This window comes from Pristiophorus japonicus, chromosome 16 (genome assembly GCF_044704955.1).
Source record: "Pristiophorus japonicus isolate sPriJap1 chromosome 16, sPriJap1.hap1, whole genome shotgun sequence".
In the NCBI taxonomy this organism is placed as follows: Eukaryota; Metazoa; Chordata; class Chondrichthyes; family Pristiophoridae; genus Pristiophorus; species Pristiophorus japonicus.
Genome location: NC_091992.1, coordinates 9,083,237 through 9,109,422, shown reverse-complemented (window position 1 = coordinate 9,109,422; position 26,186 = coordinate 9,083,237). Strand labels below are relative to the sequence as shown.

At 47.6% G+C, this 26,186-nt stretch overlaps 1 protein-coding gene across 2 annotated transcripts in view; it reads left to right on the top strand.

Moving 5' to 3' along the window:
- The window catches only part of ovca2 (OVCA2 serine hydrolase domain containing), a 53,840-nt gene extending 33,222 nt beyond the window's left edge, over positions 1-20,618 (top strand). Inside the window, exons 2-3 of one of the 2 annotated variants that reach the window (XM_070858051.1) lie at positions 9,112-9,705; positions 20,063-20,618. In XM_070858051.1, coding sequence (XP_070714152.1) covers positions 9,552-9,705; positions 20,063-20,565 — 657 coding nt within the window. In that variant the 5' untranslated portion in view covers positions 9,112-9,551 and the 3' untranslated portion in view covers positions 20,566-20,618. Of the gene's footprint in view, positions 1-9,111; positions 9,706-17,630; positions 17,875-20,062 lie in introns of those variants that run through there. The other variant, XM_070858050.1, reaches the window with a different exon arrangement.
- Positions 20,619-26,186: the final 5,568 nt, after the last annotated feature.

Sequence of the window (26,186 nt, the reverse complement as noted above, 5' to 3'; positions counted from 1 at the left end):
AGGGAAGCCCCCCTTAGCCCCTGGTCCTGGCCCGCCAAGCCTTGGTCACGCATCCATGTGGACTGCGCAGGTCCTTTCATGGGAAAAATGTTTTTGGTTGTAGTAGACACCTACTCCAAATGGATCAAGTGTGAAATTTTAAATTCAAGCACATCCTCTGCCATGAAAGTCTACGGGCAATGTTCGCTGCCCACAGTCTACCGGACATCTTGGTCAGTGACAATGGCCCATGCTTTACAAGCATTGAATTCCAGGACTTCATGGTAGGCAATGGAATTAACCATGTCAGAACGGCACCGTTCAAGCTGGCCTCAAATGGCTAGGCAGAACGAGCAGTACAGATAATCAAACAGGGGATGCTCAGAATCCAAGGGGGTTCCCTACAAAGGCGCTTATCACGCCTCTTGTTGGCCTACAGATCCCAACCACACTCGCTCACAGGGGTCCCACCCGCAGAGCTGCTAATGAAAAGGATGCTCAAAACCCAGTTATCCCTTATACACCCCACCATGAAAGAAATTGTCAAGAGCAGGCGGCAGTCACAATATGACTACCATGACAGGAATGCAAGAGTGCGATGTATTGATGTAAATGACCCTGTTTTTGTCCTCAACTACGCTGCAGGGCCCAAATGGCTCGCAGGTACTGTGATTGCCAAAGAGGGAAATAGGATTCTGGTAGTTAAACTTAACAATGGACAAATCTGCTGCAAACATGTGGATCAAACAAAAAAGAGGTTCAGCAACCTCGTAGAAGAAGCAGAGGAAGAACACGACATAGAGTTTACTCCACCACAGGTGACCGAACACCGGAATCAAAGGGAGGAGAGCCCAGTCACTGTGGGCAGTCCGGATAGGCCTGAGGCACTGCAAACAGCAGACACTCAGGCCAGCGCCCAACAACCGGAGCCCCAACTCAGACGCTCTAAAAGAGAGCGTAAACCACCAGAGAGACTCAACCTGTGATCCCAGTAAGACTTTGGGGGGGAGGTGATGTCATGTATACAACCAACATTGTAACCCATGTATAATCTGACCTAAGTTGTACACTGTGAGAACAATGAACACTAGGTGGTGAACTTGTGGGAGACACTCCTAACCTGGTCCTTCAGGTAGAAAAGGGGAAGCTCCACCCACTTCCATCACTTGAGTGCTAAGGAATAAAGGACAGGTCACAGACTGACCTTCTCTCAAGCATGGGCCTCGTGTGCATTTATACTGTATAGTAAGGACGTATCAATCGGCATCAACCACAAGGTGATCCTGCGTAAACTACTGGCGGTGGAGACATTGGACTTGAACAGGGTTATCACGATCGCTCAGTCATGCATGACGACGGATAGAAGTCTAAAGCATATCAGTGAAAAATTGAAATTCGGCAAGTACTGTAAATGTGATTGATTTGGTGTTCAGCAGAGCGGCACATGGCAGGGCCTACCCGACTGTGTACTCAAAACCTGCCCAAAGTCTGCCAGCGGGAATGCAACCGATTTCTCCGTGTTGGCGTTGTGGGGCAAATCACCGGCACCAGCAGTACCGATTTAAAAAATATAGTTGCAAAGGCTGTCTGAGAGTGGGGCATCTCCAGTGCAAGTGTCCGTAGATGAGCAAGCGTGCTGCGACACACCACGTGGAGGATGATGGTCAGACTAGCATGGATCCAGATACGCAATCCGAGATATTAGAGGAGGAAGTGTATGGACTGTACTCGTTCCTAACTAAGAGCAAACCAATAATGATCAACATGAAATTTAATGGGGTGCCGGTATCGATGGAACTGGACACAGGGGCGAGTCAATCGATAATGAGCCAGAGGGCCTTCGACAAGCTGTGGGATACTAAGGCTGTGAGGCCCAGGCTGAGTACAGTCCATGCCAAGTTGCGCACGTACACCAAAGGACTCATAACGGTGATTGGCAGTGCCACAATTAAAGTGTCGTATGATGGTGCGGTTCATGAGTTACCGCTATGGATTGTCCCAGGCAATGGCCCAACGCTGTTTGGCAGGAACTGGCTTGAAAAAAATCAGCTGCGACTGGAACAACATCAAGGCATTGTCATCGGAGAAAGATACATGTGCCCAAGTACTGAGCAAGTTCCCCTCGTTGTTCGAACCAGGCATCGGCAACATCACGGGAGCCAAGGTACAGATCCACGTGGACTCGGATGCAAGACCCATCCATCATAAAGCTCAGGCAGTTCCATATTGATGAGGGAGAAGGTCGAAATCGAACTGGACAGACTCCAGCGTGAAGGGATCATATCACTAGTTGAATTTAATGAATGAGCCAGCCCCATTGTCCTGCGCTGTAAAGTGATGGCACAGTCAGAATCTGTGGAGACTGCAAGGCTACGATCAACAGGATTTCGAAACAGGATCAGTACCCGTTACCGAAGGCTGATGACTTGTTTGCAACGCTAGCTGGGGGGGAAGTCGTTCACCAAACTGGACTTGACGTTGGCCTACATGACACAGGAGCTGGTCGAGACGTCGAAGAGACTTATGTGCATTAACACGCATAAAGGACTGTTTATTTATCACAGGTGCCCTTTTGGAATTCGCTCGGCTGCATGCAGCAATATTTCAGAGGAACATGGAGAGTCTACTGAAGTCCGTTCCCAGAACCGTCGTGTTCCAAGGTGACATCCTGATCACAGGTCGTCACTCCGAGGAACATCTGAACAACCTGGAAGAGGTTCTACATCGTCTGGACAAAATGGGACTCGGACTGAAACGCTCGAAGTGCGTCTTCATGGCACCAGAGGTCGAATTCCTGGGGAGGAAAATTGCTGCTGACGGCATCAGGCCCACGGACGCGAAAACCAAGGCCATCAAGAATGTGACGCAGTTGCGTTCGTTCCTGGATCTACTCAACTACTTCGGTAACTTCCTACCTAAATTGAGCACCTTATTAGAACCACTGCACATGCTGCTAAGAAAAGGTGACAACTGGGTGTGGGGTGCGTCTGAAGACAACTTTTGAGAAAGCCACTAATCTGCTTTTCTCTAACAAGCTGCTGGTACATTATGACCCATGTAAACGTTTAGTATTGGCCTGTGATGCTTCGTCATGTGGAATTGGTCGCGTACTCCAACAAGCTAAAGAGTCGGGTAAACTTCAACCAGTCGCGTATGCTTCAAAAGATTTGTCTAAAGCGGAAAGAGCCTACAACATGACAGAGAAAGAAGCACTAGCCTGTGTGTATGGGGTTAAAAAGATGCATCAGTACCTGTTTGGTCTTCAGTTTGAACTGGAGACAAATCACAAGCCGCTCATTTCACTGTTCTCCGAAAACAAAGGTATCAATACCAATACCAATGCTTCATCCCACATCCAGAGGTGGGCGCTGACATTATCCGCTTATGATTATGTCATTTGCCATAGAGCTGGCACCGAGAATTGTGCCGATGCTTTGAGCCGTCTGCCGTTGCCCACACCGGAAGTAGAAACGCCACAACCGGCGGACCTATTGTTAGTTATGGATGCTTTTGAAAGTGAAGGAACCCCTGTCACGGCTCAACAAGTTAAGACCTGGACCAGCCAGGACCCGATTTTATCGGTGGTGAAGAGTTGCATGCTCAAAGGTGATTGGTCTGCCATACCCAAGTAAATGTGCGAGGAGACCAAACCTTACATTTGTCGCAAAGACGAACTGTCTTTTCAGTCGGATTGCATACTGTGGGGCAATCGTATTGTTATGCCCAAAAAAGGGAGAGAGAAATTTGTACGTGAGCTACGTAGCACACATCCCGGCATTGTAATGATGAAAGCCATCACCAGGTCTCATGTATGGTGGCCGGGAATTGACTCTGAGCTGGAATAATGTGTGCATCAGTGCAACACAGTGCATGCAGCTCAGCAAAGCACCAACGGAATCGTCGCTGAGTCTGTGGTCGTGCTCATTGAAACCATGGTCCTGGATCCACATAGACTTTGCAGATCCCTTCCTGGGGAAGATGTTTTTAGTTGTGGTGGATGCACATTCGAAATGGATAGAGTGTATAATCATGTCATCCAGCACATCCACAGCTACCATTGAGAATCTCAGTGTCATGTTCACGACACATGGTCTGCCTGACATCATTGTTAGCGACAACGAATCGTGCTTCACCAGTCAGGAGCTTCAAGAGTTTATGAAACTCAATGGTATCAAACATGTAAGGTCAGCACCGTTCAAACTTGCATCCAATGGGCAAGCAGAACATGCTGTCCAAATCATAAAGCAGAGTATGAAGCGAGTAACCCAAGGGTTACTGCAGACCCGCCTATCATGCATACTGCTTAGTTACAGGACAAGACCACACACGCTTACCGGGGTCTCGCCTGCTGAACTAATGATGAAAAGAGGTCTTAAGACCAAGCTATCTCTTGTACACCCTGACTTGAATAATCCTGTTGAATACAGAAGACAAAGTCAGCAAGGGTATCACGATTGCGCAGCTGTGTCACGCGATATTTCTGTAAATGATCCTGGATATGTTCTGAATTATGGTGAGGGTCCCAAGTGGATCACTGGTACTGTCATGGCCAAGGAAGGCAACAGAGTATTTATTGTCAAGCTCAAAAATGGGTAAACATGCAGGAAACATATGGATCAGACAAAGCTGTGGCACACAGACGAACCGGAACAGTCGGAGGAAGAGACAATCGACGACCAACCAACCTACCCCCAGTCATCAGAGGACTCAGTGGTCATCGGTGAAAATGGACTTTCAATCCCTGACATGGCCATTGCCACTCCCACCAGGTCAGCCACCCAGCCACCAGTCACAACAGATTCTGAACACTCACCCAAGGCTGGAGTTGAACTGAGACGGTCAACCCGGGAGCGTAAAACACCGGAATATCTCAATTTGTAAAAGACTGTGTTAATACCTCAGAGGAGGGTATTGTCATGTATGTACTTTCGGGATCACTAGCCACTATATGGCGTCACTGTTGGAGGCCATTTGGCTGCACGCACGTGTGTGTAGCCCAAGTATAAAAGGCCAACCATTTTGTATATCAGTCACTTTGGGCCTTAATAAAGCAGAGCCAAGGTTATACCTCTTGGAGTTAAACAGTACTCAGTGTAACAGTTAAAGCATACACAACAGGGGCCCAGAAAAGCCGAAGGCCCAGGGGTGCTAGGTCCGTTCAGCAGAGCAGGTCTCCGGTCATCTAAATCGTTAATGTATATTGTAAAGAGCTGGGGTCCCAGTACTGAGCCCTGCGGCACTCCACTAGTCACTGCCTGCCATCCTGAAAAGGACTCTGTATTCACGAAGGAAGACACAAATAACCTTTCGATTGTACTAGGGGACAGTAGGTCTAGTGAGAAGGAGGAACTGAAGGATATCCTTATTTGGCGGGAAATTGTGTTAGGGAAATTGATGGGATTGAAGGCTGATAAATCCCCGGGGCCTGATAGTCTGCATCCCAGAGTACTTAAGGAAGTGGTCCTAGAAATAGTGGATGCATTGGTGATCATTTTCCAACAGTCTATCGACTCTGGATCAGTTCCTATGGACTGGAAGGTAGCTAATGTAACACCACTTTTTAAAAAAGGAGGGAGAGAGAAAACAGGTAATTATAGACCGGTTAGCCTGACATCGGGAGTGGGGAAAATGCTGGAATCAATCATTAAGGATGAAATAGCAGCGAATTTGGAAAGCAGTGACAGGATCGGACCAAGTCAGCATGGATTTATGAAAGGGAAATCATGCTTGACGAATCTTCTGGAATTTTTTGGGGATGTAACGAGCAGAGTGGACAAGGGAGAACCAGTGGATGTGGTGTATTTAGACTTTCAAGAGGCTTTTGACAAGGTCCCGCACAAGCGATTGGTGTGCAAAATCAAAGCGCATGGTATTGGGGGTAATGTACTGACGTGGATAGAGAACTGGTTGGCAGACAGGAAGCAGAGAGTCGAGATAAATGGCAGGCAGTGACTAGTGGAGTGCCGCAGGGCTCAGTGCTGGGACCCTAGCTCTTTACAATATACATTAACGATTTAGATGAAGGAATTGAGAGTAATATCTCCAAGTTTGTGGATGACACTAAACTGGGTGGTGGTGTGAGCTGTGAGGAGGACGCTAAGAGGCTGCAGGGTGACTTGGACAGGTTAGGTGAGTGGGCAAATGCATGACAGATGCATTATAATGTGGATAAATGTGAGGTTATCCATTTTGGGGGCAAAAACATGAAGGCTGAATATTATCTGGATGGCAGCAGATTAGGAAAGGGGGAGGTGCAACGAGACCTGGGTGTTATGGTTCATCAGTCACTGAAAGTGGGCATGCAGGTACAGCAGGCAGTGAAGAAGGCAAATGGTATGTTGGCCTTCATAGCTAGGGGATTTGAATATAGGAGCAGGGAGATCTTAATGCAGTTGTACAGGGCCTTAGTGAGGCCTCACCTGGAATATTGTGTACAGTTTTGGTCTCCTAATCTGAGGAAGGACATTCTTGCAATTGAGGGAGTGCAGCGGAGGTTCACCAGACTGATTCCAGGGATGGCTGGACTGTCATATGAGGAGAGACTGGATCAACTGGGCCTTTATTCACTGGAGTTTAGAAGGATGAGAGGGGATCTCATAGAAAGGTATAAGATTCTGACGAGACTGGACAGGTCAGATGCGGGAAGAATGTTCCCGATGTTGGGGAAGTCCAGAACCAGGGGACACAGTCTGAGGATAAGGGGTAGGCCATTTAGGACTGAGATGAGGAGAAACTTCTTCACTCAGAGAGTTGTTAATCTGTGGAATTTCCTGCCGCAGAGAGTTGTTGATGCCAGTTCATTGGATATATTCAAGAGGGAGTTAGATATGGCCCTTACGGCTAAGGGGATCAAGAGGTATGGAGAGAAAGCAGGAAAGGGGTACAGAGGGAATGATCAGCCATGATCTTATTGAATGGCGGTGCAGGCTCGAAGGGCCGAATGGCCTACTCCTGCACCTATTTTCTATGTTTCTATGTTTCATCTTGGTTAATCCTTGCCACTAGACCAAGACCTAGCTCTGTCGAGCCCGTGTGGTGGCTGGTGTGCAACGGTCACCACACGTTAAAAAAATTCACACACAGGCATCTTCCACTCCCTCAATTGGAGTTCAGGACTGGAACATCGGGTCCTTCATCGAAACACCTGTGAACTCGTGGAAGCAAGTCATCCTCGTTCGAGGGACCATCGATAATGATGACTTATTGACGGTGGAGGATATTCCTCAGTGGGCGGAAAAGTCTATCCGAGGATCTTGTATAAAGTTTTTATGGGAAGGGAAACCAATCTTGGTTACTTACAATACCATCATTGGACAGCGAAATTAAGGAGGACTCATTTTCCCAGATATTGATTTGAAGAAAAAATCCGTTAGAATTAAGTGGGTGAAGAGATTTCTTCAGAAGACAAATACAAGTTTTTGGAAGAGCTGTTTCCAGCACTTTTTTTTTATTAAGTGGGATAGGAAGACAGGGAATATTTGATATGGAATACAACAATATGTTTTTGAAATCGATTAAACCTCTCCCTAGGTTTTATAAGGGGGTTGTAGACACTTGGGCCCAATTTTTAAAGGTGCTGAGGAATTTTTAGAACAGTCCTTATTTTTGAACAGATGGATCAACATTGAAGGAGAGGTATTATTTAATCAAGCTTTTATAAAAGCTGGTTCAGGTATTATATATGTGAAAGATGTATCATATGAGGTAATTCCAGGTTGGTTGCCGGAAACGGTAGTGAGGGACATGGTTTGGGAAGAGGATCAGGAGGTAGAGGAAAATCCAATTAAGATCATGTATGAGAAGATTGTGAGAGCAATGCCACAGGATTGGATGGAAGAAATAAATACGCAAATCTCCAAAGGAGGTATAATGCATCCCGCTTTTCCTAGCTTTCTGCTGGAGAAAGGGGAGGAGTTGATCCAAGTTGACAACTGTAATACTCGAGATTTCTATGGAGTATTTAGTGAATGGAGATTTAAGGCACCTGCTGATCAGGAGTTTTGGCAGAATATATACCCACAGCTGGACTTCAACAGGATTTGGAAGGGAGTGTGGGTGAATTTTAAATGTCCAGAATGGATTGAACTAGATTTCAAATTGGCTCATAACCAGATTTTTACCATGATGGTCTTATGTAAGATTGGGTGAGTAGAGGTGGCAACGTGCCCAGTGTGTGGGACACGGGATGGGACTCTGTCCCATTTGCTGGTGTTGTTATGTCGGCAGTTGAAGTATTTTAAGCACTATGTTCGACAGTTGTGTGAGGTTTTCTTGTTGAATGAGGATTGAAGAGCAAGAATGGGAATCCCGTGGGACTCAATTTTGAGATGTGAATTGCAAGAGAGTAGCGAAGTGGCAATTAATTTAATGTTCAGTTTGGCTAGATTTGTGATTATGCAAAGAAGGAATGCTCTGTTTTCTAAGGGGAGGAGAATAAACCTAAAAGAGTATTTTAAATGTAAACTAAAAGATCATTATAAGGCTCTGTGGTTGTTTTATTCAGAAAAGAATTTAAAGATAGTATTTTATAATCAATTTGTAAAGTACAATAGATTATTATATGTTACAGGAGACAAATTAAACTTCAGGTTTTGATGTTAACATGTGTTAGAGGAATGGATTTGTATGATACGATGGAATGATCATGATATTGTAAATGTTCTTAATGTTCAATAACTATCGATATTTATTTTTTTAAAGTGGGCAGCACACTCGCCTCTGAGTCAGAAGGTTGTGCGTTCAAGTCCCACTCTAGGGGCTTGATCACATAAATATGGGGTTAAAATTCAAGTGCAGTGCTGAGGGAGTGCTGAACTGTCAGAGGTGCCGTCTTTCAGATGAGACGTTAAATCAAGGCCCCGTCTGCTCTCTCAGATGGACGTAAAAGATAACAAGGCACTATTTCGAAGAAGAGCAGGTGAGTTATCCCTGGTGTCCTGGCCAATATTTATTCCTCAAACAAAAGAACAGAATCATATTATCTGGCCATTATCAAATTGCTGTTTGTGGGAGCTTGCTGTGCATAAATTGGTTGTTGCGTTTCCCACATGACAACAGTGACTACACTCCGCTTTGAGACATTCGGTGGTCGTGAAAAGCTCTATATAAATGCAAATCTTTCTTTTCTTTTAGAGTCGGCCTCAGCATCCTTGAACGAGGGAGGGGGAAATCCTCCAGGGCCTGGTCCACCTAATTTGTATTTTCAAGTGGCTTCACAATTGAAAGGGATGGAACCTCTTGAGAAGTCAACAAGTGCTACTCGTCCTCAGCCACAAAAATGATTTCAATTTGATAACGCCGTGACCAAGTCAGTGAATGAGGGAAATTAACCATGACCTTCAGAAAGCATCATACTTAAGTCCCTCACGCACAAAAAAAGCGAAGCCCTTATGGAATCAAGGGTATAATTGCTAATTGGATCAAAAATTGGCTTGACAACAAGAAGCAGAAGGTATCCATTAATGGGAATTACTTGAGTGGGGCAGCTGTGATTAATGGAGTCCCGTAGGGATCAATCCTTGGACCTCTGCCTTTCATTATGCGGATTACGAGAAGACTGATTGACTTTTCTGATGACTGAACTGTGTGGAAAATCAAGACATGCCAACGACTTCTGCATCATTTTTCTCACAACAAGAGGCCGAGGGCCTGGAAGAGGTGGTCGCAAATGCCGAACAGCCTTGATAAACGTCTGGCAAAGCGCTCGCGATAATGACTATGATCACGGTGAGTGGAACAATTCTGCAACAAACAAAAAAGATGCAGCTGGAGAAGTACTAGGTCAGTTGACAAAGTCAGCGAAAGTCCTCCCTACAACACGAGGCAGCAATTGCCGAGGGACACGTGTCAGGATGTGTAGCCGAGCAAATCAATATATTAAGTTCAAATAAATTGTGTTGACCCACTGTGACATAGTTCCATCTGGTTGTGATCTCTGTAAGGAAAAGATTTGCATTTATATAGCAATCTTCATAACCTCAGGACGTGCCGAAGTGCTTTAGTCATTTAATTACTTTTTCAAGTGTAGTCACTATTATAATGTAGGAAACGCGGCAGCCATTTGCACACAGCAAGCTCCCACAAACAGTGATAGAGACCAGATTTTTTAGCGATGTTGATTGAGGGATAAATATTGGCCGGGACACCGGGGATAACTCCCCTGCTCTTCTTTGAAATAATGCCATTGGATCTTTTATGTCCACCTGAGAGGGCAGACGGAGCCTCGGTTTAACGTCTCATCCGAAAGACGGCACCTACGACAGTGCAGTACTCCCTCAGCACTGCACTGAAGTGTCGGCATAAATTTTGGGCTAAAGTCTCTGGAGTGGGACTTGAACCCATGACCGTCTGACTCAGAGACGAGAGTGCTGCCTGTTGTGTCCTTAGATGCTCTAATAATGACTCCACGAGGCAATGTGTTGTACTTGAACTGAAGTGACCTTAGTCCTTTAACTTCAGAGTGAGGATCACCCCTGGTGGCGTGCCTTTTATACAAGGCCAGGCACACCTGTACAGGTAACCTGTAAGTCTTCCACTGCTGTGCCCTCTAGTGGCACACCATGTGATAATACAAACAGTAATACATGACATCACTCTCTCCCAAGCCTTTAGTGCAAATCGACTCAGCATTGACTGTGCTCTGGGCTTAGCTCTACACATTCAAGTTCAGAAAAACAAGTTTGCATTACATTTGTGGTTCAGTTGTGAGACAAGTACGTTAGGCTGGTATCGATGCGTACAGGGGATCGGTGACCCGATGCATAAGGACAAACTAGTTCCAGAACTGCTGGACGGTGTCCAGGTAGTCAGGTGGCGGCGCGGTGCCCAATGCTGGCAGTGGGAACCCAGTTGGCGCAAGTTGCCTGCTCTTGGGGCTGTTGCCGTAGTTCCTAGCGTTGGGCATGTTCACAGATGCCTGTGACCGCCCTGTCCTTTCTTTGCGCTATGGGTTACTGCTGCTCCCGGAGGAGCAGTCGTCTAGCAGTGCACAGGGAACTGCTGACTCACTGGCCTGGGCGTTGTTTGGTTTGGGATCCTGGCTGGTCCCGGTCCCCTTTGGGAGGACTGTAGCAGGTGACCCTTCATTTCTGGGTATGGCTTTGGTGGCGATGGGGTCTGGGGGCTGCGCCTTAGCACAGTTTGCTCTTTCAGGCTCGTCACGGTTGATGCCATCGGGTGCCTGAGAGGTGGAGCCGATCAGGGGCAGGGTATCGATACCCACCAGAAATCACTTGCATTGCAGCTCTTGTGTATTGGCTGCTTGTGGCCACACTCCATGGTGCATAACTCTGGTCCCAGGGACGCAGGTTACAGCATTGTGTAGCTCACTGGACCTGTGTGCTCCCGATGGGTGTTTGCCCGCTGCATTGGCTGTGTGCAGTTGAAATCCTACATTGCACAACTTTTCATTACTTATTGTGAATACATGTAGCTCCGATCACGCGACTTTTCCTTGCTAGTTGCATGTACACAATTCTGATCATCAATTACACATTTTACATGATCGTGCGACTTTTCCTTGCTTATTGCATGTACACAACTCTGATTGTCAGTTACACATTTTATCTTTAACTCTCAGTTGCTATTACATTGCTTGAGTGTGTGGAATTGTCCCTTTAATTGTGGTGGGTTGCAGGCCTTCTTTAAGAGAGCCTTGCTTTCTTTACTCCAATCCTCTTCTCCGTTTGGTGCCACATGTTGCTCCATCAGCGCTGCACCTCATGGTCTGGCTGCCGCCATCTTTTCCTTCAGCGCATCACCTTGTGGTTCAGGCGCCACCTTTCCTCCATCCACAATGTCGACTACGGGTGATCCTCTCTCCATCCACGATGTCGACTACAGTGATCCTCTTCTCCCCGGGTTCTGCCTCCGAATTTCTGGATCTGAATTTCTTTCTCCGGAGTCCTGCCACTGGAGCCTGGAAGGTGCGCTCGGGTCGACCCAGCTGGATCATCTCCACGCAATCGTGCTGGGCGGTCTGTGCCTCGGGTGCTGTGCTGGTCTGCTCTCTGGTGCTGGGTCCAACCTCAGGTGAGGGCTTGCTTTGCCTCTGAGCGCGGGGGACATCGATCGCTGGAGGGGTGAAGTCTTCCCACTTTCAATGGATCTTCTCCATCCACCTTCGTCCGAGTAGCGTTGGTCCATCACCTGCAACAATCTACAGAGGTAACTTCTGCACCGCGCCATCATGGAGTACCTTTACATCCGCACTACCAACAACTGGGATAAGTTCATCGGTGTTGGTGCACAGCTTTGCCTGAACCGGGACCAACTTGGGTCGTTCAGCTTGATTGTCCCATAGCCTCTCAAAGGCTTCTTGATTCATTACTGACTGGCTCGCCCCCGTGTTCACTTCCATGAAGACTGGAACGCCACCTATCTCGACTTCCATCCTCAACGGGGAACACTCGGTGGTGCAGGTAAACATGCTATATACCTCATCGTGGGGCTGAGCTGCCTCTCTGCCTATCGTTTCATAATCTGCGTTGGATTCATAGCCATCTGCAGACTCTTCATCAACACTGTGAGTCATATTTATTTTACACATTCGCTGGAGGTGGCCCTTTGTGTTGCAGCCGTTACATACATAGTCTTTAAAACGGCAGTGGTGAGCTCTGTGATTCCCTCCACAATGCCAGCATGGAGCTACTCAATTAGCTCCCCTTGGCGGACTCTGAGTTAAGGGACTCGAGGGCCTGTTCTCTCTTCCCTGAGAAGGTTCGCATTCTACAGTCCAGCCTCTAAAAGGCGCCATTCTGTGCACAGTACTTGCCGGGTTTGAGTCCTGAGGATGAGTCAGCTGCCTGGAGCCACAGGCCGAGGTCATGAATGCCTGTCTCACAGAGATGACCTTCTGCAGTGTGACTGTGGTATCCGTAGACAGTAGCTTATGAAGAAGGCCCTCATGGCCAATTCCAATGACAAAAATGTCCCGCAGCGCTTCAGTGAGGTGGTCGCCGAGATCACACAGTGCCGCCAGCCTCCTGAGGTCTGCAGCATATTTTGCGACTTCTTGGCCTTCGGGCCATCGGTGAGTGTAGAACCTGTGTCTGGCTGTGAGTTGCTCATGGATCAGTGTTACGAGCTCCTCGTAAATCTTGGTCGTTGCCTTCGCTGGTGCCAGCAAGTCCCTGACGAGGCCATAGACGGTGGGCCCACAGCTGGTTAGCAGGATAGCTCTGCTCTTATCAGCCAGTGTGGCCGGGTTGTCTCCTGCCAGGTCGTTTGCTGTGAAGAAATGGTCGAGCCACCCCACAAAGGCGTCCCAATCATCACCATCGGCGAACTTCTGCAACGTACCAAGGGTAGCCATTTTTGCGTGAAAGTCCGTAATTTCATCGCCAATTGTTGTGTCCTTAGATGTTCTAATAATGACTCCACGAGGCAATGTGTTGTACTTGAACTGTAGTGACCTTAAGTCCTTTATTGATAACTCCAGAGTGAGGATCACACCTGGTGGCCTGCCTTTTATACTAGGCCAAGCACACCTGTACAGGTAACCTACAAGTCTCTCACTGCTGTGCCCTCTGGTGGCACACCTTGTGATAGTACCAACAGAAGCCTTGTAGGACACATGACACTGCCCACTGAGCCATGCCTAACACAGTGATTATAAAAGAACCAGACAAAATCCTTCCTTGTTCTCTTATCTTTCCACCTTCATAGGAGAGGTCTGCCGTTATTGGAGGGGAAGCAGCAAATTGGAGTGTCCCTTTCCCCATGCAAAGGTGCAAGATAAATATATATATATATCCAGATTTATTAGTGCTGCATGAGTGCCACAGACAAAGCCTTGGTTCCTTTTCTCCTGTGGTAGGCAGAGCTGTCTCACTGCTGTACTGTAATGCAAGTTCTTCCAGGCCATTTTACTCATCTCCTAATCTGTTTATTGGATCTGTTCGTGGTCATGACCTTTCATTGATTTTTGGCCGTGTCCAATCAAATCTTCTTCTTAGGCAGTCCCTTAGAGTCGAGGATAACTTGCTTCCACACTAAAATGGGTTCTAAGGTGACTGATGAGACCAATGCGGGATCTACAGTCTCTGTCACAGGTGGGGCAGATGGTGGTTGGAGGGACTGGGTGGGTGGGGTGCTTGATTTGTCGTGCGCTCCTTTCGTTGTTTGTACTTGGCTTCCACGTGCTCCCGATGAAGAGACTCGAAGTGTTCGCCACTTTCTCGGATTATTTTCCTCCTTGAGCGGTCTTGGGCCGGGGATTCCCAAGGGTCGGTGGGGATATTACATTTTTTCTATGAAATATTGGCGAGCCGCTCCATAAAGGCTTCCCAATCTTCAGCCTCTGAGAACTTTTCTAATGCACCAACGTTAGTCATTATTTGCGTGAAAGTTAGTAATCTCGTTGCTAGTTGTTATGTCTTTGATACTCTTGTGAATGACTCCACGAGGTCTAATATTGTACTTGAGCTGTTGTGACCTTAGTCCTATTTATTGTAACTCCAGAGTGAGGCACAAACAAGTGAGTCATTACATTGGATATACGGCACAGAAACAGGCCATTCGGCCCAACCAGTCCATGCCAATGTTTATGCTCCAGTCGAGCCTCCTCCCATCTTTCCTCATCTAAATCTATCAGCATAACCCTCTATTCCCTTCTCCCTCATACGCTTGTCTAGCCTCCTCTTAAATGCATCGATACTATTCGCTTCAACCATTCCCTGTGGCAGCGAGTTCCACATTATCACCACTCTCTGGGTAAAGATGTTTATTCTGAATTCCCTATTTGATTTCTTGGTGACTATCTTATATTGATGGCCACTAGTTATGCTCTTCCCCACAAATGGAAACACTCTCTCTGTATCCACTCTATCAAAAATCTTTCACAATTTTAAAGACCTCTATTAGGTCACTCCTCAGCCTTCTCCTTTCAAGAGACAAGAGAGCCAGCCTGTTCCCTTTTATCATGACCTTTTGTGTTTGGATTGCCTACCCTCCGGAAATGAACGTTTAATTTCCTGGACACTGCTGCAAGCAATCATTGGGGCATTAACATTTTTTTTTTTTTTCATTTTCTTGGAACATGTTATTAGTTATAAAAATATTGGAGATAGGGAAAATAGGTTGCTCAACAAGAATCATCTAATCTGGGAACAAAGAGTCTTTTTGCTTTCCAATTGCCATGGAAAGGCAGTGCGCATCAGCGTGTTTCTCCAATCACCCAAAAGGGTTTCATATACAGCGACTCACTTTGAAGGGCAGTGGCTGTTGTTATACAGGCATATTTGGCAGCCATTTTGCACACAGCAATCTCCACAAACATGAGATGAAAGGCCAGCTAATCTGTTTTTGATGACATTGGTTCATGAAGGACTCTGGGAGAACTCCTTTTCTTCTTTGAATAGTCCCAAGGAATCCTTAATTTGGTGGTAAAAACAGAGAGACAGACTATTATCTGAATGGTGACAGATTAGGAAAAGGGAAGGTGCAACGAGACCTGGGTGTCATGGTACATCAGTCATTGAAGGTTGGCATGCAGGTACAGCAGGCGGTTAAGAAAGCAAATGGCATGTTGGCCTTCATAGCGAGGGGATTTGAATACAGGGGCAGGGAGGTGTTGCTACAGTTGTACAGGGCCTTGGTGAGGCCACACCTGGAGTATTGTGTACAGTTTTGGTCTCCTAACTTGAGGAAGGACATTCTTGCTATTGAGGGAGTGCAGCGAAGGTTCACCAGACTGATTCCCGGGATGGCGGGACTGACCTATCAAGAAAGATTGGATCAATTGGGATTGTATTCACTGGAGTTCAGAAGAATGAGAGGGGACCTCATAGAAACGTTTAAAATTCTGACGGGTTTAGACAGGTTAGATGCAGAAAGAATGTTCCCAATGTTGGGGAAGTCCAGAACCAGGGGTCACAGTCTGAGGATAAGGGGTAAGCCATTTAGGACCGAGATGAGGAGAAACTTCTTCACCCAGAGAGTGGTGAACCTGTGGAATTCTCTACCACAGAAAGTAGTTGAGGCCAATTCACTAAATATATTCAAAAGGGAGTTAGATGAAGTCCTTACTACTCGGGGGATCAAGGGTTATGGCGAGAAAGCAGGAAGGGGGTACTGAAGTTTCATGTTCAGCCATGAACTCATTGAATGGCGGTGCAGGCTAGAAGGGCTGAATGGCCTGCTCCTGCACCTATTTTCTATGTTTCTATGTTTCTATGCCAATCTGAACCACTGAAACTGACAGATGGGGATTTGGCAAATTAAGACCTCACCCAAAGGACTTGTAATGTTTTTGCTTCATGGGTTCTTTGCTTAAGAATTCATAGCAACACATTGCTATTAAGAACTAGTTGGTGTATTAGCAAAGGTTTAACAATCACACTACACATTACCAGTTCATCCACCAGGCTCACAGCCACCTGTCTCATCGTAGATCCCTGAACCCAACTGGCTGGGGTTTTATCGAGTCTTGTGATCAACACGTGACTGGCTAAGTCACTCACAACTCAACCAACCTGTGAGCATACATTACAGGACTGTACCTCTGAGAATAAAGCATCCCTTCAGTACAACACCTTTAACATAGTAAAACATCCCAAGGCGCTTCACAGGAGCGATCATTAAATAAAATTTGAAACAGAGCCACACAAGATATTAGGGCAGATGTCAAAAGCTTGGTCAAAGAGGTAAGTTTTATCGAGTGTCTGAAAGGAAGTGAGAGAGGCACAGAGGTTTAGAGAGGGAATTCCAGTGCTGCATCGCAGCATCAACCCAGCTTCATGTGCTCAACTCCTGGAGTAAAATAGGGGTTGCTAGCGCCCATGATTCCACCCCAGCAATTCTCAATGCCTTGGGTGAGGAAACGAGCCGGGGGGCTGCAGGGCGGAATAAATAACACATTCATGTGTCGTTTAAAATATTTCTCTAGCACAATGGAAATCGTCCAAAATATTCTTTCTCTTTCATACTTCTACAGAAAAAAACATATCATTGATGTTGGAATCAGATCAAATAGCTGTGGCTCAGTGGGTAGCATACTTGTCTCTGGGTTAGAAGGTTGTGGGTTCAAGTCCTGCTCTGCAGACTTCAGCACATAAATCTAGGTTGACTGTGCAGTGCTGAGGGAGTGCTGCACTGTTGGAGGTGCCGTCTTTTGGAATATATGTTAAACCGAGGCCCTGTCTGCTCTCTCAGATGGACGTAAAAGACTATTTTGAAGAAGAGCAGGGGAGTTACAACAATTTTTATTTATTATAGCACCTTTAATTTATGGTAAAATGTTCCAAGGCACTTCATAAGGCAAAACAAATAAATTTGACACCAAGCCACATAAGAAGAAATTACAGCAGATGACCAAACATTATCCCGGTGACCTGGCCAATAGTTATCCCTCAACATAACAAAAAAACAGATTATCTGGTCATGGTCACATTGCTGTTTCTGGGAGCTTGCTGTGCGCAAACTGGCTGCCGTGTTTCCCACATTACAACAGTGACTACACTCTAAAAATACTTCATTGGCTGTGAAACGCTTTGAGACGCCCAATGGTCGTGAAAAGCGCTATATAAATACAAGTCTCTCTTTTGTTGCTCAGATAGTGTATCTAAGCAATAGTTATAAAATGACTCAATTCAATGGGGAATTGGTGGTGTCAGGGGGACGCACTGCGGGCACTTTGTACCGGGCTCTCGGTTGCCCAGTCGGATGGGTTTGGCCGCGGAATGCTGCCGACTGTTGTTGGCGTCCGTGTAATGGCTCCCCCGGCGCTGCGGCTGTTTTGCGTGCACGGTTACCGGCAGGACGAGAAATCTTTCCGCGAGCGGACCGGCTCCCTGCGGAAAGCGCTCAGGAAGCGCGCCGAGCTGCTGTACGTGTCGTCGCCGCTGAGGGTGCCGCCTCCGGGGGGCCCGGCTCAGCCTTCCGCTGCCGCCGGGGATGGTGAGCGCCAGCCCGGGGAACCGAACCTACCCGAGCCCGGGGCCTCCAAACCCCGGCTGTAACCTCTGGGAGATCCAGCTAACAACCCCAGCCGGTTCACACGTGTTCTTCCCCTCTGCCCTGGCCCACATGAGACTTTGGTCCCCACACTAAGAGAAGACAGTACTTGCATTTATATAGCGCCTTTCACCACCTCAGGCCGTCTCAAAGCGCTTTACAGCCAATGAAGTACTTTTGGGGTGTAGTCACTGTTGTAATGTAGGAAGGTGGGCAGAGGAAACGTTTCAAGGACACCCTCAAAGCCTCCAGAGACTAGAGCACAAAAATCTAGGCTGACACTCCAATGCAATACTGAGGGAGTGCTGCACTGTCAGAGGTGCTGTCTTTCGGATGAGATGTTAAACCGAGGCCCCGTCTGCTCTCAGAAAGATCCCACAGCACTATTTTAAAGTGCAACATCCCCACCGACACCTGGGAGTCCCTGGCCCAAGACCGCCCTCAGTGGAGGAAGTGCTCCCACCGAGAGCATGCAGAAAACAAGCGCAGGCAGCGGAAAGAGCGTGCGGCAAACCTGTCCCACCTACCCTTTCCTTCAGCCATTGTCTGTTCCACCTGTGACAGGGACTGTGGCTCTCGCATTGGACTGTTCAGCCACCTAAGGACTCATTTTAAGAGTGGAAGCAAGTCTTCCTCGATTCTGAGGGAATGCCTATGATGAGGATGATGTAGGAAAACCCAGCGCAGACGACGGAAGGAGCGCGCGGCAACCCAACACACCCGTTCCTTCAACCACTGTCTGCCCCACTTGTGCCAGAGACTGTAGGTCCCGCATTGGACTCTTCAGTTACCTGAGAACTCATTTTTAGTGTGGAAGCAAGTCATCCTCGTCTCCGAGGGATTGCCTATGATGATGAATGTAGGAAACGCTGCAGCCAATTTGCGCACAGCAAGCTCCCACAAACAGCGATGTGATAATGATGTTGATTGAGGGATAAAAATTGGCCTAGACAGCGGGGAGAACTCCCCTGCTCTTCAAAATAGTACTGTGGGATCTTTCTGAGAGCAGACGGGGCCTCGGTTTAACATCTCATCCGAAAGACAGCACCTCCGACTGTGCAGCACTCCCTCAGTACTGCATTGGAATGTCAGCCTAGATTTTTGTGCTCTAGTCTCCGGCGTGATGTTGACTCTTTATTATCCTCAGGGTAGCTAGGGATGGAACATAGGAACCACAGCAAATTGCATTTATATAGTGCTTTTAACGTAGTAAAATGTCGCAAGGCACTTCACGGGAGCGTTATCAAATAAAATTTGACACCGAACCACATGAGATATTAGGACAGCTGGCCAAATGCTTGGTCATAGAGGTAGTGTTTACGGAGATTCTTAAAGGAGAAAAGAGAGATAGGGAGGCAGTGAGGTTTGGGGAAGGAACACCAGAGCTTGGGGCTTGAGTGGCTGAAGGCACGGAGCGATGAAAATCGGGAATATGAAAGAAGCTAGAATTAGAGGATCTTGGAGGGCTTGTAGGAGATCACAGAAATAGGGAGGGATGTGAAAACAAGGAACAGGAGGAGGTCATTCCCTTCAAGCCTGTTCTGCCATTCAGTTAGATTATGGCTGATCTGTATCTTAACTCCATCCACATGCCTTGATTCTGTATTCCTTAATATCCTTTGCCTGACAAAAATCTATCAATCTAGGTTTTGACATTTTCAATTGACTCCCCAGCCTCAACAGCTTTTTGGGGAAGAGAGTTCCAGATTTCCACTGCACTTTGTGTGAAGAAGTGTTTCCTGACATTACCTCTGAGCAGCCTGGCTCTAATTTTAAGGTTATGCCCCCTTGTTCTGGACTTCCACCAGAGGAAATAGTTTCTCTCTCAAATCCTTTAATCATCTTAAACACCTCAATTAGATCAAACCTTAATCTTCTATACTCGAGGGAATACAAGCCTAGTCTATGCAATCTGTCCTCATAATTTAACCCTTTTAGCCCCGGTATCATTCCGGTGAATGCGCTGCATTCCCTCCAAGGCCGATATATCCTTCCTGAGAATGGGCAGTAAATATCACCTTGCCAGCATCACCCAAGTCCTAAGAATAAATAGTTTTTTTTAAAAAATGGTACTTTGGCCCACTAATTCTCAATGAGAATCGTATAATTCTGTTCTGTTTTGTTGATCTAGGGATTCAAGCGGGGGAAACTGAGGAAAATGCCCGTGGCTGGTGGTTCTCGAACCCCGGTGAGGAGAGTTTCAACGCCTTGGACCATGTGGAGACCTGCAAAGGGCTGGAGGAATCGCTGGAGACCGTCTCCAAAGCCATGGTCGAGTTGGGCCCGTTCGACGGTATCATGGGCTTCAGCCAAGGAGCAGCTCTCGTGTCTATGATCTGTGCCCTCAAGCAGCAGGGAGACTCCAGATTCCAGTTCGATTTTGCGATTCTCATCGCGGGCTTCAGGAGCAGGTGCAAGCTTCACGAGCGTTTCTACGAGGAGCCCATCGCTCTTCCTTCTCTGCACGTGTTTGGTGACACGGACAGGGTCATTCCTGGGGCAATGAGCCAGGAGCTTTCCACATTATTCATGGATCCTGTCATCCTCACTCACCCGGGAGGACATTTTGTTCCTGCCTCTGCGCCTCAGAAAAAAGTTTACTTGGAGTTTCTAGAAAGGTTCCAGAAAAAATAACTCGCGGCACAAATGGCTGTATCATTAAAGCATTTCTACTGGAGCTCCTTGGAGATGTGATGTAGTCGATTTGTGTTGAGAGTGAAGAAACATCCCAGATTATTAATGCAGGGAACCGGGGGTTGGGCAGGGGGAGTGGTTGGAGAATATCCACCCGAGCACGTTCTCCTCATTGGAATCATTAAAAGAAAGACTTGCATTTATATAACGTCTTTCACAATCACCAGACGTCTCAAAGCACTTTACAGCCAATGAAGTACTTTTGGAGTGTAGTCACTGTTGCAATTTGGGAAATGCAGCAGACAATTTGCGCACAGCAAGCTCCCACAAACAGCAATGCGATAATGACCAGATAATCTGTTTTTGTTATGTTGATTGAGGGATAAATATTGGGCCGGACACTAGGGATAACTCCCCTGCTCTTCTTCGCAATAGTGCCATGGGATCGTTTATGTCCACCAGAGAGAGCAGACAGGGCCTCGGTTTAACGTCTCATTTGAATGACGGCACCTCCGACAGTGCAGCTCTCCCTCAACACTGCACTGGAGTGTCAGCCTAGATTTATCTGCTCAAATCCCTGGAGTGTGAAAGACTGGAATCGAGGCCCTGGGAACCAGTCAAAATTCCTCACTCACATATACTCTTCCTTTACTAATTCTGCCCTTGCCCAACACTTACAGGCATGTGGTTTCCAGCAGGAGTCACTGGGCAGCGATCAGCAGTGGTGACACTGGCTGATTCTTCCCTTCCCCAGCCCGGGTCACTGCAAGTGATCCCACCATCTCCTTCGCTGAGATCAGTTGTCGCATCGAGAAAACGCAGCTCCTGAGATACACAGACAAATAAACCCCAGCACATTTACCAAACAGACAAGAGGGCTGATTTTCTCTCCTCCCGCTCTCCACAATATGGCAAAAGACGTGCATCGCTGGGCTGATTTTAACTGGCAGCGGTGGTGAAAGCAGAAGGCAGCGAAACGGCTGCCTGTTGTATACTCCCCCAACTCCATTTTCATTTCCATTGAAGCCAACCCATCTCTACCTGTTTCTGTCACTGCTAAAAGTTAAAAATCATCCCTAGTGTTGTCCGAGGTACTCTGTGTCATAGAAACATAGAAAATAGGAGCAGTAGTAGGCCATTCGGCCCTTCGAGTCTGCACCGCCATTCAATATGATCATGGCTGATCCTCTATCTCAACACCATATTCCTGCTTTTTCCCCATACCCCTTGATGCCTTTTGTTTCTAGAAATCTATCTATCTCCCTCTTAAATATATTCAGTGACTTGGCCTCCACAGCCTTCTGTGGTAGAGAATTCCACAGGTTCACCACCCTCTGACTGAAGACATTTCTCCTCATCTCGGTCCTAAATTTTCTACCCTGTATCCTGAGACTGTGACCCCTTGTTCTAGACTTCCCAGCCAGGGGGGAAAACATCCCCCCTGCATCTACCCTGCCAAGCCCTGTAGAGAATTCCACAGGTTCACCACCCTCTGAGTGTCCACCTGGGCCTCTCCCCCATCAACTTTTGTGTCCAGCGTCGTACACACACCCCCACCCCAAACCCAGTGCTGCTCTGTCCCCAGGACACAGGGCCTTGCACCGGGAAACAGCAGCACAGGTGCAGCCCTGAGAATCTAGCAACTTTGGTCATGGCCACCAGCGTGGCCCGAAGATCTGGTGGGAGCAGCTGAAACCCACCCCACCTCCTTCAGGGCTTCTCACCAGCTCGTGGCCCTGCCTCCCGCTCGCTAACCGGGCAGGGTCCTGGCACTAGGCCCACCCTTGCCTCCTTCGGGGTACCCCGTAACCTTAAGTTCAGGGAGCTGAGCTGTGAGGCTGGGAACACTGCAGGCGGAGACCGTGCTCAGCCCGTGTGGGCAGGGCCCAGAACTCCCAGAGCAACGTAAAAGGGGTTGAAGACCCAGTCTGTTTGGAAAGCTGCCCCTTTAGCCTCACTCTTCCACCGCAGCGGATGAAGGTGAGGAAAATGGGGACTTCAGTTTTGGATCCAAAGAAAGCGACTGAAAATGATCTATGTCTGCAATAAGATCCCAGTCACTAATCTTATTCTTCACTGAGGTGGAATTGGGGCGAAACCAAAGAAGAAGAAAAACTTTGAAGTTCAAATGGCCAAAAATGTTTGTGTTTTACAAACCGAGTAAGTTGCTGCTTTTGCTGTGATTGATGGTGTGACCCGGTGGAGTGGCTGCCACTCTAATAGGTAACGTTGGATTTTAGATCACATTATTGGTCAGTATATCAAGCCATCTGCTGTGAGGCCGTTGGCAGGCATCTCTCAGGGGGTCTGTATTTACTTCCTGTCATCTTCCGTTTCTAAACAAATCCATCAAACTGGAGCCAAAGACAATCACGATGATCTTTAAGCTCAGAAGGAAGAGTGTATGCCCCGCTTCTGGGCTGAAGTGCAAGGGGCTGCCTGGGTTACACACCTTGGTAGCCAGCGCGAGGGTTGCGTGTGGGAGCGCTGGTCGGTTAGTTAACCGGGCGGGGCGTCCACACGAGCAAAATGGTTGCTGCAACTCGTCATCTCTGGTGAGATAATCCTGCCGACCAACAGTTCACAAAAATAGCATAGGAACAGGAGTCGGCTCTTCAAGCTTGTTCCGCCATTCAACCAGATCATCATCACAGGCAGTCCCTCGAAATCGAGGAAGACTTGCTTCCACTCTAAAAGTGAGTTCTCAGGTGGCTGTACAGTCCAATACGGGAATTACAGTCTCTGTCACAGGTGGGACAGACAGTGGTTGAAGGAAAGGGTGGGAGGGGGAGTCTGGTTTGCCGCACACTCCTTCCGCTGCCTGCGCTTGGTTTCTGCATGCTCTCGGCGACGAGACTTGAGGTGCTCAGCACCCTCCCGGATGCTCTTCCTCCATTTAGGGCGGTTTTTGGCCAGGGACTCCCAGGTGTCAGTGGGGATGCTGCACTTTATCAAGGAAGCTTTGAGGATATCCTTGAAACGTTTCCTCTGCCCACCTGGGGATCGCCTGGTGTGTAGGAGTTCCGAGTAGAGCGCTTGCTTTAAGAGTCTTGTGTCGGGCATGCGGACAGTATGGCCCGCCCAACGGAGCTGGTCGAGTGTGGTCAGTGCTTTGATGCTGGGGATGTTGGCCTGATCGAGAACATTGACGTTGGTGCGTCTATGCTCCCAGGGGATTTGCAGGATCTTGCGGAAACAGCGTCGGTGGTATTTCTCCAGCGATTTTAGATGTCAACCAGATAATGGCTGACCTGTACCTCAACTCCATTTACCAGTCTTTGATCCATGTTCCTTGATACCCTTACCTAATAAAAATCAGTCATGAAAATTTCAATTCACCCAGTACTGACAAAGGAGGTCATTTGTTCCATCTTCCTCATCCTTCAGTGGGAGCCTATAGTTCCTGTACCCCCGCCCCCTTTCTCCCCTCCCCCCGCCCCCCCCCACTCTATTCATATTACCATCACTACCCTACCCAGAATGCCTTGTGTGGCTTTTCCCCAGGCGACAGAATTCTCAAATCACTGAGGAGTGCTTGGTCCCCTCCTTCCCCAAAGAAACCACAAACAACAACTCACATTTGTAATGTTTCCAATATGTAAAGCGCTTTGTGACAACCCGAGGTTGCGAGAGGTGCTATATAAATGCAAGTCTTTCTTTTACAAAGCACCTTTAATGTCGTAAAACGTCCCAGGTTGCTCTACATGGGAGTTATCCGTCAAAAATGGACGCCGTGCAAAAGGAGGAGATATTTGGAGGGGGCTTGATCAAAGAGGTGGCTTTTGAGGAGAGCCTTAAGGGAGGATACAGAGAGGCAAAGCCAGGAGGGAATTTAAGGGAGTAAATAGAAACTACTTGGGCTCGCAATCTTCTGATCTGCTTGAAGGGTTAGCCTGCCCACTTTGTGTTTCTGCAGCTTTGGGAAAACCTTGCATTCAGTCAGCACTAAAGAAATACCTACATTGATATAGTGCCTTTCAAGACCACTGGACGTCATAATGCACTTTACAGCCAATTAAGTACTTTTGGAGTGTAGTCACTGTTGTAATGTGGGAAACGTGGCAACCAATTTATAAAAACATAAGAACTAAGAGCAGTTGTAGGCCATCCGGCCCCTTGAGCCTGCTCCACCATTCAATAAGATCACGGCTGATCTGATCTTGGCCTCAACTCCACTTCCCTGCCCACTCTCCATAACCCTTGACTCCCTTATCATTCAAAAATTTGCGCACAACAAGCTCCCATAAACAGCAATGTGACAATGACCAGATCATCTCGAATGAAGTGAAGGAACGGGAGAGAAAAATAGTGTCAAGGGCTTGTGACCTTTGCCAAATTCCAAACCCTGCAATCACTTGTGAACTCGCTGGTGTGTCAGCAGGATGGATGACCGAGTGAATACCCCCCCACACACACTGAGCAGGTGAACGGCCTCTCCCCAGTGTGAACTCGTTGGTGTGTCAGCAGGATGCATGACCTAGTGAATACCCCCCCCCCCCCACACACTGAGCAGGTGAACAGTCTCTCTCCAGTGTGAACTCGCTGGTGTGTCAGCAGTTGGGATGACTGAGTGAATCCCTTCCCACACTCAGAGCAGGTGAACGGCCTCTCCCCAGTGTGAACACGCTGGTGTAGCAGCAGGTTGGATGACTGAGTGAATCCCTTCCCACACACGGGGCAGGTGAACGGCCTCTCCCCAGTGTGAGCTTTTATTGCTGCTGTTATTCATATCCTAATGAACTGTGTTCATTCTGTTAGTTGGCATTTGTTCCTGCAGATGTTAGTAACCCTTCAACTAGACTGGAGTTTAATATTTTGATATTTCAAATAACAGTGTTGATATTTGATGTCTCCAAGATAAGAGGAGACTAATTGATGTCCTGTTTCTGACTGCTCCATTTTTGATTGGGGCGGAGGAGCGGTGAGAGATCAGGGCTCAGGAGTGTCGTGATCGTGGCCCAGGAGAGGTGAGGATTCAGGGCCCAGGAGAGACGAGGGTTCAGGGCCCAGGAGAGGCGAGGGCCCAGGGGCAGCACGGGCCAACCCACACTGCGATCTGTAGATAGTAGGAGCACGCATGCGCACTAGGTCCGTGCAGCAGAGCTGGTCTCCAGTCGTCTTGCTTAACTCTTGCCACTGGATCAAGATTTAGCTCTGTCAAGCCCGTATGGTGGCTGGTGTGCAACGGCCACCCCACGTTAAAAGAATCCATGCACAGGCACCTTCCACCCTTCAACACGTAGTTCGGGATCTTGAATGTCAGGTCCTGCACTGAAACACCTGTGAACTCATCCCTTTTTGGTGTGGAAGCAAGTCATCCTCAATACAAGGGACTGCCTAATGCTATACTATACTAAATAACTTAAAAACAGCACAGGCTGGTCTCTTGCATCTACTCGCTGGGCCAAACGAGATGAGCATAAATTATGCTTGGGTTTGGCCCATAATTTAACAGTGGTAAATCCTGTAATGTAATTTGGAAGGTATATTTGTTTACTAAATATAGGTAATTCATTGCTTACTTCCGATACTGTCGGGTACCCGTTGCACAAATAAAGCTCTTTCACTGCAGACACTTATTCTCTTTGCAATCTTTCAGGTTCCCTCTCCACCCCCATGTC